Raw genomic sequence first — 17,340 nt, 5'->3', positions numbered from 1 at the left:
ACAGACCACACAATCCAACCCAGTACAACAAATCCAGGCACCAAAACTCCAACCAAAAACGATACCATACCACACAAAATACTCATTCACATCCACCATACCACAACCGTAACAACCACTCTCCACACTGCAATTCCAACCAATCAGCACCACATGATGAGGACAGAATGGCCAAGATGGAAGCTATGCTTGCAAACCTTAACAAATAGTGTGAAGACATGAAAAAATTCCGGGAAGAGGAAAGAGGTATTATGAAAAGTCGAGGGGAGGTTCTTAAGAATCTCGAATTTCAAGTAGGACATCTTTCACAACAATTTCCAAGGCCCACTGATAGTTTCCCAAGTGATACATAGAAAAATCCAAGAGGAGAAATGAAGAAGGTAAGGTGGGAAGAATGCAAGTCAATCAATCTAAGCAATGAAGAAGGTCTGAAGGAAGAATGCTTCATACACTCAGAGCATGATGAGGGAAAACCAAGGAAAGATGTAAGGGAGATAGAAGAAATGTCTAGCCCTGAACAGAGGAAGGAACAAAAAGAGAAAGAATACCTCGAGCCCTTTGTGCCGCAAGCACCATTCCCACATAGACTCAAGGGAAGTGAGGAAGATAGGTCATATTCAAGATTCCTAGACATTTTTGCAACACTCAGTGTCAACATCTCCTTCATCAAAATTCTTCAACAGATGCCAATGTACATTAAGTGCATGGAAGAACTGTTGACCAAGAAAGGAACCTTAAAAGGGGGACAAATAGTGATAATGAACAAGGAATGTAGTACCCTCATCAAGAAAGACATACTCATGAAGAAAAAAGATCCAGGGAGTTTTCATATTCCATGTGCCATAGGAGAGACAAAAATTGACAAAGGATTCTGCGACTTAGGAGCCAGCATAAATGTGATGCCTCTATCTCTCATGAAGAAGTTACAAATCAATGAGCTGAGATCCACGGATGTAATCGTCCAATTGGCAGATAAAACTCAGAAGAAGGCTGAAGGGCTAATTGAAAATGTATTGGTGAAAGTAGAAAACTACTTCCTCCCCACTGATTTTGTTGTTCTGGACATGGAGGAAAGCTACCTGCATCCCATTATTCTGGGGAGACCATTTCTAGCAACTGGAAAATCTCTCATTGATGTAGAACAAGGAAAATTGATATTGAGAATACATGATGAGCAGCTCACTTTCCAGGCCTTCAAACCCGTGCATGAATCTGAGCAAGAGAGCAAGGAATTAAAGGAAGAGCACATTGAGAGTCTCCTAAAGGAGAACAGAAATGAACCACAGGGGCAGCATCTGGAGCTCTCCCTGATTGATAAAAAATAAGCTCAAAAGAAGAAGCAATGAATGGAGTTCAAGGAAGAGCCTAAGCCACAAGAGTTGAGAGGAGCAGCTAGCAAGGGACTTCCTGACACAACACTCATGGGAGCACCACTGGAAGAAGAGGGAAGATTTTTGAAGAAATTACCAAGGGGATGGAGAAATAAAAAGATTCCTACAGAGGGTTTTTCCCCTGGAGACAAAGTAATATCAGCCCACCATCCACCAATCCCACCCTATCTTCCAACCATTCCATCTCAATTACCTCAAGTGTTCACCATTAGAAAGGTCCTCTCCCTAGAGCATGTAGAAATCATTAATGAATCAAGTGGAGACTGCTTCACTATAAGGGGAGAAGACCTAAGGCACTACAATCCACCATGACAAAGACCAACCGTCAAGCTAGTGACGCTAAAGAAGTGCTCCATGGGAGGCAGCCCATGATTTAGTTTTCCTTGTTTTTAATACTTCAGTATGAATAATGAGTGTTGCTCTAGCATGAATTCAAGACCACGTTGACAATTTTTCATGACATTGAGAAGCATATGATCCAATCCTAAGTTTGGTGTGCCTACAGGCACACTAGGATACCTTTCAAAAATAATGATCATAATGCCAGTTTGACATTTGTTTCTTGGAATTTATAGCCAAACATTAAGTTTGGTGTTCTATATATTGCAAGAACAAGTCATGAGAGTCAAGTTTTCTTGAGCTTTGAAAGTCATGAAAGTGCAACCATGGTTATAATTTTTAGTTCATGTTTAGAAATAGCAAAATAAAGTTTTTCTCATGATGGTTTAACCAAAAAGTGACACTAATTTCATTGAGATTTCAATGACAACATTTGGAGGAAGTAACACTTTGAACCATATGACAAAACACTAAGTTTGGTGTCCTCCAAGACCATATATGGTGGCACCAAAAAGAGTCATGGTTGGTTAAACAAGCATGAGAAATGATAGCCAAGGTTTTAATTTTAAAATATTAATTGTTCTTTTACCACCACCTGTTAGTACTCACTCCTTTTGTCTTGTTATGATGGTTAGGTGCACAGAGAACTATTTCATGAAAGGGACAATACAAGGAAAGGAAAGCCTAGCATGAAGACAAAAGGGGATCACATGGCTTGAAGGGTGAGTCTGAACATCCTTGGAAGAAGCACTTGAAAGACCGAAGAGATATGCTTCAGGAAGAGGCAACTTTTGTCTTTATTCAACATTGCATGCACAATGTTAATTTATCATTTGTCCCAATGAATCCTAGCCATCCATTCTTCATTAAAGCTTACTATAAAAAGCCTCACTTGAACCGTGCATGTGAACCAAAATCTCACACTTCTTGTACTCAGATATTGAACGCTTTTGTTCTCTAAAATCAAAGCCTAGAAGCCATGTTCCTTGTGCAACAAAGTACCCTTGTTCACTTGCCTCCATAACACTACCTTAACTTCAAATACTTTCCCTCCGAGGGTGCATCACACCAACCCATTCTCTTCATAGACCCTTAACTTCAACTTGGCCAACCATCAAGGGAAGCATGGCTTCTTCTTCAAGCTCTAAAAGAAGAAGAGGAAAGGAACCCATGGTTGAAGAAGGTGAAAATGAATATGATCGATGGAAGTTCAGATCATGGTACCATCAACTTGGGTGGACGAATGACAAGAAGATATATCCAGAAGTCCCTTTCCAGCTACCTGATGACAGGTGCCTAGAAATGAAAGCCAAGATCAGAAAGAGAAAATGGGAAGAGCTTACCTCACCAATCACCAGGATTAATACAAACATCATAAGGGAGTTTTATGCTAACACCCCAAGGCTTAATATGACTGAAGCCCCAACTTACAAGAGTTATGTACGGGGAGTGGAAGTGGACTTTAGTCCGAAGACTATCATGAAGGTCTTAGGACTTAGGCCAGCACATTTTGATGAGCCAGGGTACCACGAAGGAGTAAATGGAAACCCAGATTATGATGAAATATCTAGCGATATCTGTGTGGTGAATGCTGACTGGGAGAGGGACAATCAAGGAAGGCACAAGTACTTGAAAAAGGGAGATCTCATCCTTGAAGCAAAAGAATGGTATGAGCTGATAAAGAGATCAATTCTTGGCACAGTAAACACATCGAAAGTCAACAAGCAAAGGGTTGTCATGCTACACTGCATAATGGTGGGGGGAGAGATAAAGGTCCATGAGATAATTGTAAATGACAATTCAAAGGGTTGCAGAGAAAAATTCTGCTGAAGCCTGGCTCTATTACCCAAGCACCATTATGAGGTTATGCATGAAGGCCAGAGTGCCATTAGAGGATGCACACCTAATGTGGCTGTATCCAGGCATGCCCATAACCCTCGAAAGAATGACGAATGTCACAGAGGCACAGCAAAGTCGAAGACAACAAAGGAGGAGAAGGAGAGAAGAACCACAGGAAGGAGAAGTGCAACAAGAAGAGCAAGGAGGGGAGCAACAATTCCAACCACAAAACAACATGGACATGGGGCGGATCCAAGAAGCAATTGAAAGGCTCTTCGAACAATACATGAGAGTGCAACAAAAGCAAGAAGAGTTCCATTCACAGTACATGAGAGCTCAACAAAGACAAGAAGAGCTTCAGCTGAGAATGATGAGTCAACAGAGAGATTATGAGTCAAGATCTCTAGTTATGCAAAGAGAACAAGATTCATAATTTCAAGAATCTCTCAACCAGCTTGCCTAACTTCAAGTTGATAACATGAGAGCCTTCTAGGAGTTCACGACCCTTCAGGATGCAAGGTATGGGGTTCAAGCTGATTATAACATAAATAGCCAAATCAAGTTCAACTACATTGGGGAACATCTGCATAGCATGGACCTAGCATTTCCAATTTACGATGAATACCTCGAGGAAGGGAGTGCCAGAGAAATAAACAAAGCAAAGTAGAAGAGACAATGAAGAAAGCTGGATTCTGGCAAAAGCTAAAGGGCAAAGTCAAGGGAGAAAGTAGTAAGCAAGCAAGCGATAAGAAGAAGAAAGACAAACAGGATAAAAAATGAATGGTGGACTTGCTCCTTGGCTACTCCATTCAATAAAGAAAGAACATGTTTGTCTTAGTTGATATTCACTTATGGTTTTAGTCATCTTGCATTCCGTATGTTTTAATCATTGCAATAAGTGTGCTAGCCTAAGTGTGTGTGCTTTCATTATCACTTGTTAAATACTTTCCTAGTTCCCTAAGTCTTTTCAATTAAATAAAAGAAATGATTGAACATAGAAGTAGAAGAGTTCCTTTTTAGCAAGTAGTAAAATAACAGTAAGTGGTGGTGTATGTTTGATTGTGCAGTAGCTCACTTACAAATGAATAAAAGGATAGATTGCTCTATTTCTAGGTGAAAGTTAGCTTACTGTCTATGAACCTTAGTAAATAAAAGTCCTTGGTTGAAAAGGGAAACAAACAAAAAGAAAAGAAAAAGAAAAGCCAAAAGTGGCAGCAAAAACAAAAGATAGCAATGAATAAGGCTAGACACCAATAGCTTGGACCTTAGGACATATGCCTGTGGTGTCAATGTACTAGGATCTGCTTGGATGATTAGGTTCTATGGAGTTCTTTAACACTTGGTAACTTGGGTTAACTAACCCGGGATTATCAACCAAACTTCCATTATCAAGAGCAACGTAGCTACAAGACATTTAGTAACCCAAAGAGGTGCTGGGCATCAATGTCTTAAGAAGATTTGTGAGCCAAGTGTCTGTAGTGAAAAATGTGTCAAGTACCAATAAGCTAAGAAACTGCTACAACACATGACACTGAGCTAAAGTCTACAGGAAAAGAAAATAAAGAAAAACAACTACCAAGGATGAATGAATAATAAGAGGTCGTAGCAGTATGATAATTGATGCTTGAAGGAGACTTTGTATACCTAAAGATCAATAAGAAGTGAGCTGTTGCATTTTTCTGCATAAAACCCCATTTACTAATAATAATGACTTGCTGATATGAACATTCCCTTCTGTTTCATTCTTTCTTCTTAATAAATTCAGTACTTGCTTAGGGACAAGCAAGATTTAAGTTTGGTGTTGTGATGCCAGGGTATCTTAGGCTAGTTTCACTATCCTTTGTCCTTATTTTTAATAGGTTTTATGCACTTTCTTGAGCTATAAGTAAGCAAATTGGGTAGAAATTCATGTATGTCTATATTCATTCAACCATGAGTAATTTGAAGCAATTTCATGATGATTTATGCTATGATTACTTGTATGCTAAGAATGATAAGAATTCTCATGACTTTAGCAAGGCTTTGATGCATTCATTGGTTGATGATAGGTGAAGGAAAGCATGGAGGAAGGTTGAAGAAGGAGCATGGAAAGGATGAGGAGGAAGCAATGTTGGTGGCCAAGTTGGACCACCAACGTTACCTCAAACGTTGGAAGAGAAACAGAGCACTTCTCTGCATGGTGGCTGATGCTCACATTTGAGGTAGCATTGGACATCCAACGTTACCCCCAACGTGGTGATAAAAACTTCAATTCTGGAGCTAAGTGAATTTTGAGTGGCGCGTACGCGTAAAAAAAAGCAAATTTTGATATTCGCGCGGAAGCGTGCAGTACGTGTACGCATAAATGAGTAGTTTTGACCATTTTGCGCGGAAGCGTACGGTACACGTAAGCGCCAAAATCGAACGTTGGAGGTCCAACGTTGCCTCAAATGTTGCCTCCAACGTCCGTGATGCCAAGCCCCGAAGTTGGAGTCGAGAATTTTGAATCGATGCGTACGCGCAAGTGACGCGTACGCGCAGATGAAAAAAATACCAATGTGTGCGTAAGCGTACAGTACGCGTACATGTGAAAACGCCAACGTTGGAGGGAACGTTGGAGGTCCAACGCTGAGTCCAATGTCCCCTACTTTATTTTTAAACTACAAAATGAAAATCTTGCATCCACGCGCATGCGTGCAGTATGCGTACGCGTGGATGAGCATTTTTGACCCTTTTTTCACGGAAGCGCACGGTACGCGTACGCGTGGGTTAGCTGACGTTGGCCCTCCAACGTTGAGTCAAACGCCAATGACAACAAGCTTTCTGGTTTTGCTGGTTTAGTTCTATATGGCGTTTGAGTCAACGTTGGCCCTCAAATGTTGACTCAAACGTGAAGCATCAGGATTCAAAATTCACACAGATCTCTTCTCAACACCAATGAAAACCAATTGGAGCCATTTTCAACCCAATTCCATCAAGGCCAAAATCCCAATTCAAAGCTTGAAGATCAACGGAAGAAAGTGTATAAATAGCTTAGAATTTAAGTTAGAGGAAACTTTTTCACCTTTTCTTTTGACTTTACAATTACTGGGCAATTTACATCTTTTGTATTTTTCATTCTCTGTTAGTTAATTTCCAGAAAGTATCGTTCAATTCCAATTTCCATTTTGAGAGCTATGAACAACTAAACCCCTTTCATTGGGTTAGGGAGCTCTGTGTAACTCAATGGATCAATATTAGTTTTCATTCATCTTCTTCTTTCTTTTCTCTTGATTTTACTAGAAAGCTTTCGGTCTTCATCCAATTGAATAGTTATCTTGGGAAAGAAGCTATTCATAATTGGATCTCATCAGAACCTTGAAAGAGGAATGAGGAGATCATGCTAGAAATGCTTTCTCATATTGGATTAGATTTGGGTTCGGATGGATATAGTGACATGTAATCCTACCAACACTTTGATCTATGAATTTGTGTGGTATAATCAGTGACCAAACTTCATCTCTTCCTATGAGCACTTAAATCAAGGAATTGGGCAATTGTTCATGCTTAGAGAGATTGGTGAGCTAAGGAATTGGGATCAATCACTTAAGATTGCCAAGGAGATCAATGAATTCATTGATTGAGGAAGAGATGAAAATGAATTTGATCCGGAGAATTGTACATCTCCTGAACCCAATGAATCTCCCATTCTCTGATCTACCAATTCTACTTACTTTCTGCTCTTTAATTTCATGCTAATTTCCCCTTCCAATTTAATTTCTTGTAATTTTAGCTTCTACACTTTAATTCCTTGCAGTTTAATTTTCTGTTACTTTAATTTCTTGCAATTTCAGTTTCTCGCCAATTTTTACTTTCTGCAATTCCAATTAAATTCGGATTTCGCTCAACTAGTATAATTCTCCAATTGTAATTGATCGATCTATCAATCCCTGTGGGATTCGAAGTCACTCTTTTGTGAGTTTTTACTTGACGACGATCCGGTGCACGTGCCGGAAGGAAATTTGTCTAGAGGCAAAATTCCGCGCATCAAAAGCCTAAACCTTAAACCCTAAAGCTTAAACCCTAACCACAAACACTAAAGTCTAAACCCTAAACCATAAACCCTCAACTCCAAACCACAAACCCTAAACCCTAAACCCTACACCACAAACCTTAAAGCCTAAATCCTAAACCATAAACCCTAAACATACACCCTAAACCATTAACCAAAAACCCTAAAGAATAAACCCTAAACTATAAACCCTAAACCCTAAACCATAAACCCTCAACCCCAAACCATAAACCATAAATCCTAAACCCTACACCATAAACCCTAAACCACAAACCCTAAAGCCTAAACCTTAAACCATAAAACCTCAACCCCAAACCATAAAACCTAAACCCTACACCCTAAACCCTAAACCCTAATCCCTAAACCCTAAAGGATAAACTCTAAACCACAAACCCCAAAGCCCAAACACCAACTCCTAAACCATAAACCCTAAACCTCAAACCCTAAAGCCTAAACCATAAACCCTAAACCATAAATCCTAAACCACAAACACTATAGCCTAAACCCTAAACCATAAACCCTCAACCCAAACCATAAACCCTAAACCCTAACCCTATACCCGAAACCCTAAACCACAAACTCGAGAGCCTAAACCCTAAACCCTAAACCCCAAAATATAAAACCTAAACACTAAACCCTAAACCACAAACCCTAAAGCCTAAAGCCTAAACCCTAAACCCTAAAGTCCAAACAATAAACCTTAAACCCTAAACCCTAAACCCTAAAAGCAAAATCCAAAATACTAAACCCCCAAACCAAAAGACTAAACCATAAAGTCTAAACCCTAAACCACAAACACTGAAGCCTAAATCCTAAACTATAAACCCTAAACACTAAACCATAAACCCTCAACCCTAAACCATAAACCCTAAACAATACACCTTAAACCCTAAACCACAAACCCTAAACCATAAACCCTCAACCCCAACCATATACCCTAAACCCTAAAGCCGACACCTTAAATCGTAAACCACAAAGCCTAAAGCCTAAACCCTAAACTATAAACCCTAAACCGTAAACCATAAACACTCAACCCCAAACCAAACCCTAAATAGTAAACCCTATACCCTAAACCATAAACCACAAACCATAAACACTAAACCATAAACCCTCAACCCCAAATCATAAACCCTAAATCTTAAACAATACACCCTAAACCCTAAACCACAAACTCTAAAGCCTAAACCCTAAACCATAAACCCTCAACCCCAAACCATAAATCCTAAACCCTAAACCCTAAACCCTACACCATAAACCCTAAACCCTAAACCCTAAATCCTAAATACTAAATCATAAACTCTAAACCCTAAACCTTAAATCATCAACCCTAAAACCTAAAACCTAAAACATAAACCCTAAAGCCCAAACACTAAATCCTAAACCATAAACCCTAAACCCTAAAGTATAAACCTTAAACCCTAAACCTTAAACCCTAACCACAAACACTAAGGCCAAAACCCTAAACTATAAATCCTAAATCCTAAACCATAAACCCTCAACCCCAGACCACAAACCATAAACCCTAAACCCTACACCACAAACCCTAAAGCCTAAATCCTAGACCATAAACCATAAACCATACACCCTACACCCAAAACCCTAAACAACAAACCCTAAACCTAAACCCTAAATAATAAACCCTCAAACCCAAACATAATCCTAAACCATATACCCTAAAGCATAAACCACAAACCCTAAAGCTTAAACCATAAACTATAAACCCTAAACCATAAACCATAAACCCATAACCCCAATCCAAAAACCCTAAGCCCTAAAACCTACACCCTAAACCCTAAACCACAAACCATAAAGCCTAAACCTTAAACCATAATCCCTTAGCCCCAAAACATAAACCCTAATCCCTAAAGCCTAAATGGCAAACCATAAATCTAAGGCCTAAACCCTAATCCCTAAACATTAAATCCTAAATCCAAAACCCTAGACCCTAAACCCTAAACCCTAAACTATAAACCCTAAACATTAAACCTTAAACCACAAACACTAAAGCCAAAACACTAGAACCTAAACCCTAAATCCTAAATCCTAAACCCTAAACACTAAACCCTAAAGCTGAAATCCCAAATCCAAAACCCCAAACCCTAAACAAGAAACACTAAACCCTAAACCCTAAACCATACACCACAAATCCTAAAGCCTAAATCCTAAACCATCAACACTAAACCCCAAACCATAAATCCTAAACCCTAAACCCTAAACCCTACACCCAAAACCCTGAACAACAAACCTTAAACCCTAAACCCAAAACAACAAACCCTCAACTCCAAACCATAAACCCTAAACCATATACCCTAAACCATGAGCCACAAACACTAATGCCTAAACCCTAAACTATAAACCCTAAACCATAAACCATAAACCCTCAACCCCAAATCATAAACCATAAACCCTAAATAATACAACCTAAACCCTAAACCATAAACCCTAAAGCCTAAACCCTAAACCATAATCACTCATCCCCAAAATATAAACCCTAAAAGCCTAAATGCCAAACCATAAACCCTAAGGCCTAAACACCAAACCCTAAACACTAAAAACTAAATCTTAAACCCTAGACCCTAAACCCTAGATCATAAATCCTAAATCCTAAAACCTAAATTACAACCCCAAAATCTTAAATCATAAACCCTCAACCCTAAACACTAAACCCTAAACCCTAAACTACAAACACCAAACCCTAAGCCTAAACCCCAAATACTAAACCCCTAAACCCTAAACTTAAACCATAAATCCTAAACCCTAGACCCTAAAGTCTAAACCCTAGACCCTAAAACCCAAACCCTAAAGCATAAACCCTAAACCCTAAAGTCTAAACCCTAAACCACAAACACTAAAGCATAAACCCTAAACTATAAAGCCAAAACACTAAACCATAAACCACAAACCACAAACCCTAAAGTCCAAACACTAAACCCTAAACCCTAAACACTAAATCCTAAACCCTAAGCCTAAACCCTAAACCCTAAACCCTAAACACTAAAACCTAAACCCTAAACCCTAAACCCCAAACCCTAAAGACTAAACACTGAACTATAAACCCTAAAGCCTAAAGCCTAAACCCTGAACACTAAACCCTAAATCCTAATCCCTAGACCCTAAACCTTAAACCCTAAACCCGAAAGCCTAAACCCTAAATCACAACCCTAAACCCTAAACCATAAACCCTCAACACTAACCCTAAACCCTAAATTATAAACTCGAAAACTTGAGCCCAAACCACAAATACTAACTGGTGCATGGCAGAAATTAGACCAATTAAGAAGTCAATATAAAAACAGCGTTGCTAGTATAGCTCTTAACCAGCAAAAATCCGCCGCATCAATTTAGAAAGGTTGTCAAAATAGTTTAGAATAAAAATACTAGGAGTATGAGTCCCAGGTCGTCTCCCAACGAGTTGCTAGAAAGGGTGCTAAGTTATTAATCAGGAGTTTTCCGAGAATTTTGAGTGTTGAATAACAAAAGATAAACAATTGTAATTTAGTGAAATAAAAATTAAAGGGAATTTATATTATTCAAAATAAAAAGCCTTGACTGGGGAAATGATTAATTGGAAGTTCTGTCCTTGTTGGAATTCTCTCAAGTGTAGTATAAAGAGGTTGTTATTTTCACTTAATTAACCCTTACTAAATAAAGGAAAGTCAAGTGATTGAACTAACTCTTATTCGCAAATCCTAGTCCTCTCCCTTGGGAAGGTCTAGCGTTAGTAATTACAGAATTTGCCAACAACTTCCAAATAACTATTCACCTGAGCATTCCAACTCAAGTGTCTCCTCTTAATCAACCCCCGTGTCAAGTAGGGAATCTACTCCATTGACATGAATATACCGCTCATAACAATATAAGAAGAAGACATGATAAATTAAATAAAATAGGGATTGAGAATTTATTAAAAATAAAAGTAATCATTTGCGTTAATAAATCCAAAATAATCCAATTACCACTCTAAACAAGAATTAAGAATATGGAATAAATAAATAGGAAGTAAGAAAACAAACTAGAATAGTATCTTCAACGGAGGTGATGACCCTTCAATATCCAAAAGCAAAAACAATAAACTATGAAACTATGAATGTAAAGAAAACCTAGAGGAAGAGTAATTCTCTCTAGACTCAGATCTAAAAATCTAAAAACTATCCTAATGAGAATGTGTATTGAGTCTTTGCATGTTCCGTGGCTCTAGTCTGTGTTTCTGGGCCGAAAACTGGGTTAAAACTCGGCCCGAAATCGCCCCCAGTATTTTCTGTTATTTCTGTAGATCGTGCATGTCACGCGTACGCGTCAGTCATGCGTGCGCGTCATTTGGCAAATTTCCTTGTCACGCATACGCGTCGTCCACGCGTGTGCATCTTTTTTGCAGACTCCAATCCACGCGTACGCGTCAGGCACGCCCACGCGTCACTACAATTTTCTCCATGTCGCGAACACGCATGAGCCAGGCGTGCGCGTCGACGCTCGCTGGTTATCTCCTTAGTTTCTTGTGATCCTTCCATTTTTGCAAGTTCCTCTCCATCTTTGCAAGCCATTCCTACCCTATAAAGCCTGAAACACTTAACACACGGATCACGGCATCGAATGGTATAAAGGAGAATTAAAATATACAAATTAAAACCATGCAATTAGTATGAATAAGTGGGTGAAGACTTGATGAAATCACTCAATTAAACACAAGGTAAACCATAAAATAGTGGTTTATCACTAACCCCTAAACCCTAAACCCTAAACCCATAAAGCCTAAACCCTAAACCCCAAACCATAAACCAAAAACCTAAAGCCTAAAGAATAAAGCCTAAACCACAAACCCTAAAGACTAAACCTTAAACACTAAAGCCTAAATCCTAAACCACAAACACTAAAGCCTAAACCATAAACTCTAAACCCTAAACCCTATACCATAAACCCTCAACCCCACACCCTGAACCATAAACCATAAACCCTAAAGCATAAATCCTAAACCCTAAAGCCGCAACCCCAAACCATAAACCATAAACACTACACCCTAAACTATAAACCAAAAACACTAAAGCCTAAACCCTAGACTATAGACCCTAAACCCTAAACCATAAACCCTGAACCCCAAACCATAAACCCTAAACCCTAAACCCTACACCATAAACCCTAAACCACAAACCCTAAAGCCTGAACCTTAGAACATAAAACCTTAACCCTAAACTATAAAGCATAAACCCTAAACCCTAAACCATAAACCCTAAACTCTACACACTAAAACCTACACCATAAACCCTAAAGCCCAACACTAACCTCTAAACCCTAAACCCTAAACCGCAAACCCTAGAGCCTAAAACCTAAACCCTAAATCATAAACCTTATACCACAAACACTAAAGCCTAAACCCTAAATCATAAACCCTCAACCCCAAACCATAAACCCTAAACACTACCCCTATACCATAAACCCTAAACCATAAACCCGAAAGCCTAAACCCTAAACCATAAATCCTCAACCACAAACCATAAACCCTAAACCATAAACTCTACACCCTAAACCCTAAACCATAAACCCAAAACCATAAACCCTAAATCCTAAACCCTAACCACAAACCATAAAGACCTAACGATAAAACTTAAACCATAAACCCTAAACCTTAAACCCTAAAACCAAAACCCAAAACCCTAAACAACCAACCCTAAAGCCAAAACCATAAAGCCTAAACCCTAAACTACAAACACTGAAACCTAAACCCTAAACTATAAACCCTAAACACTAAACCATAAACCATCAACCCCAAACCCCCTAAACCCTAAACCCTAAACCCTCAACACCAAACCATATACCCTAAACCATAAACCCTACACCTTAAATCCTAAACTATAAATCCTAAACCCTAAACCATAAACACTCAACCCCAAACCATAAACCTTAAACACTAAACCCTATACCCTAAACCATAAACCTTCAACCTCAATCCATAAACCCTAAACCCTAAACACAACACCCTAATCCCTAAACCACAAACTCTAAAGCCTAAAGACTAAACCATAAACCCTCAACCACAAACTTTAAACCTTAAACCCTAAACCCTAAACCCTAAATACTAAACTATAAACCCTAAACTCTAAACCCTAAACCCTAAATCATCAACCCTAAACCCTAAAACATAAACCATAACCCTAAACCCTAAACCCTAAACCCTAAACCCTAAACCCTAAACCCTAAATCTTAAACCCTAAAGCTTAAACCCTAACCACAAACACTAAAGCCTAAACCCTAAACTATAAATTCTAAACCCTAAACCATAAACCCTCACCCCCAAACCACATACCCTAAATCCTAAACCCTACACCACAAACCTTAAAGCCTAAATCATAAACCATAAACCCTCAACCCTAAACCATAAACCTTAAACCCTACACCTTAAACCCTAAACAACAAACCCTAAAACCTAAACCCTAAACAATAAACCCTCAAACCCAAACCATAAACCCTAAACCCTATACCCTAACACATAAACCACAAACCCTAAAGCCTAAACCCTAAACTATAAACCCTAAACCCTAAACCATAAATCCTCAACCCCAAACCATAAACCCTGAACACTAAACCCTAAATCCTAATCCATAGACCCTAAACACTAAACTATAAACCCTAAAGTCTAAATCCTAAATCACAACCCTAAACCCTAAACCCTAAACCACACATCCTAAACCCAAAACCCTAATGCCTAAAGCCTAAACCCCAAACCCTAAACCACAAACCCTAAAGCCTAAACCCTAAACACTAAAGCCTAAACCCTAAACCACAAACACTAAAGCCTAAACCTAAACTCTAAACCATATACCATAAATCCTCAACCCCAAACCATGAACTATAAGCCATAAACCCTAAACCCTAAAGTATAAACCCTAAACCCTAAATCCGTAAGCCCAAACCATAAACCCTAAACCCTACACCCTAAACCATAAACCCAAAACCGTAAAGCCTAAACCCTAAACTATAAACCCTAAACCCTAAGCCATAAACCCTCAACCCTAAACCCTACAACATAAACCCTAAACTACAAACCCTAAACCACAAACACTAAAGCCTAAACCCTAAACCATAAACCCACAACCCCAAACCATAAACCCTAAACCCTAACCCTATGCCCTAAACCCTAAACCACAAACCCGAAAGCCTAAACCCTAAACCATAAAGCATAAACCCCAAACCATAAAACCTAAACCCTAAACCCTAAACCCTACACCCTAAATCCTAAACCACAAACCCTAAAGCCTAAAGCCTAAAGCCTAAACCCTAAACCCTAACCACAAACCCTAAAGCCAGAACACCAAAGCATAAACCCTTAACCCCAAGCTATAAACCATAAACCCTACACCCTAAATCCTAAACCAAAAACATGAATGCTTAAACCCTAAACCATAAACCCTCAACCCCAATCCATATACCCTAAACCCTAAACCCTACACCTTAAACCATAAACCAAAAATCCTAAAGCCTAAACCCTAAACTATAAACCCTAAACCCACTACAAGAAAAAAGGCCTATGGCCACGTTTTTTTTGCCACGATTTAAAAGCGTGGCCAAAAGTGGTCAATGGCCACGCTTTTATGAGGGTGGCGATTGAATAGAGATTTGGCCACGTTTTTTCTCGCCACGCTTCAAAAGCGTGGCGAAAAGGGTCAACGGCCACGCTTTTGGAAAGGTGGCAATTGATTAGAGATACGGCCACGTTTTTTTTGCCATGCTTCAAAAGCGTGGCCATAGAGAGAAACAGGGACGTTGCAAAAGCGTGGCAACAGAGTTTCATTACAGACGCGGTTATGAAGCGTGGCCATATCCTGGCCCTCTTTTGGCATGCTTTTGAAGCGTGGCCAAAAGGTTTTTGAAAAATAAAACCCTAATAATAAGCCCAAAGAAAGCTTCGGGACTACTCTCTCACTCTCAACTCGATCTTATGCTGTCACTCTCAACTCCCATCTCTCAACCCTGGAAGAGCTCAGATCCCCGCCGTCACCAGCATTGTCCTCGCTGCGCCATTAGCCTCCCTTTTGCCTCGTGTCCTCCTCGTCTCTAGGGTCGCCCTCGTTTACCTCGTCACTAGCGTTGTCCTCCTCGCTGATCTCCTCTGCATCGTCAGTGTCGTCTTCTCTGCTCTTCTTCCTTGTAGTTTCGCCTTCCTTGCCACCATGCCCTAACCCTCACCATTGCGTTCCTTGTCATTGCGCTGCTATATCCCCTCATTGCACCTCCACCGCGCATCCGCCTCGCATCTGCTACATCCCTCGTTCGTGTAGGACTCGCCCCTGCTTTGCTCCTTCGCCCCTGCTTCATTAAATTTGTGGCAGACATCTTTCCGCTTCTTCAGGTATGATTTTTTTCTTTTTGACTTTATAGAAGAATTCTTGATGATGCTAATTTTGAGAATTTGATGGTAATGTCTTGCTGTAAATTTAGTATTTAATTCCATGATTTGATGATGTTGCTAGAGAAATATTATTTGAGACTTAAAATTTGAGGGTAACATGACCCAAAAGAAAAGTAAAAAAATAGACTTAGTTTTGGACTCTGCAAATTGGTGTCGCTGGAAAACATCATGTGTTGAACATCAATGAATGCTTCTCTTGCCTTGTTATGGCTATTAAATATGAGATAAGTTGAAAGCATTGAGAATGTGAAATTATTGATAAAAGATGTTTGAGCGTTTGACAGCTTCTTTATGCCCTTCTTTCGCTCCCAATAGATATTTTCTTGAGGATAAGGGTGTTATTTTAATGTCTATTAGCACTGGTTTAGGTTTGCTGTCACAATAGATTGAATGATGAATTGATAATATTTTCAGATTTATGCTGGTTCCTTCTTTGCCATTCCCCTTGTCCGATGGTTTTTTATTAGGAAGAGGAATGCTGACATTGAAAAGAGAAATAAAATTAGGAAGCAATGTTCAAAAGTACTCGAATTACCTGACCTTTCACTGAGACAGAAGGTATGGTTATTTATTTTGCTCCCATGTTGTTTTAGGAAGGTATGTTAATTAATTTAATTTGAAGACCAACATGGGTATTTTTATCAAGCCTAGTAGTATATTTATCATTGCATGGAACCGGTAAAAAATACACAAGCAAGCAATAATGAAAGCATACAAGAATTGATCTTGCCTGATTATAAACTAGAAAAAACATTAGAATTTCTAATAGAGGGAAGATAATAGAATTAACATTATACGTACATAATTTGTTATTAATTATTGGAAGGGAAAGGTAAAAGGAATAAATTTGAAGTACAATTTAATTAGTTAGAATTTCTAATGAAATATGCATTAGCATAAATTGTCATTCAAATTAGTTGGAATGGAAATATGAAACTTTTATCTCATATTTCCCGAGTGGTGAGATGAGGAGATGGTGCTTCTATAGTTTTGGAAAACGGGCTTGCATGTGAAGGAAATCATTGCTGTGTTGAGTATCTTATTATGTTTTACCATAATTGTAGGCCATGTTGCTGGATTTTGTGCTCTGTGTGCAATACAGAATCATGTAAGTCGTGCACTACATGCTTCTGGAAGAACATTATCCCCCGAGGATCTGGTTTGGAATCTGCGGTGTATCCTTATGTTTTGAGTTGTTTGTTTATGGATAAGCAGTTAAGAATGTTTCTTTTATTTTCACCTTCATGTTTCTTTTTGGGAATTTGATAAGGATTAGGTTGCCTTTCTAAAATATCCTGTTGCACTGTGTGTTTGTTCCTTTACTTGGTTTTTGAACTAAG

General features: G+C 39.0%; 1 protein-coding gene across 1 annotated transcript; it reads left to right on the top strand.

The window, feature by feature from the left end:
* Window positions 372–1,325, top strand: LOC107615593. Its single transcript, XM_016317645.1, has one exon. It carries the CDS (start codon window positions 372–374, stop codon window positions 1,323–1,325), a length of 954 nt encoding a protein of 317 aa, XP_016173131.1.

The sequence above is a fragment of the Arachis ipaensis genome, chromosome B09 (assembly GCF_000816755.2).
Source record: "Arachis ipaensis cultivar K30076 chromosome B09, Araip1.1, whole genome shotgun sequence".
NCBI classification, from domain to species: domain Eukaryota; kingdom Viridiplantae; phylum Streptophyta; class Magnoliopsida; order Fabales; family Fabaceae; genus Arachis; species Arachis ipaensis.
This window is presented reverse-complemented; position numbering and strand designations above follow the sequence as displayed.

Bases quoted from the DNA above. Each gene is read 5' to 3' on its own strand.
- LOC107615593 (XM_016317645.1), top strand. From the start codon at position 372: ATGAAGAAGGTAAGGTGGGAAGAATGCAAGTCAATCAATCTAAGCAAT.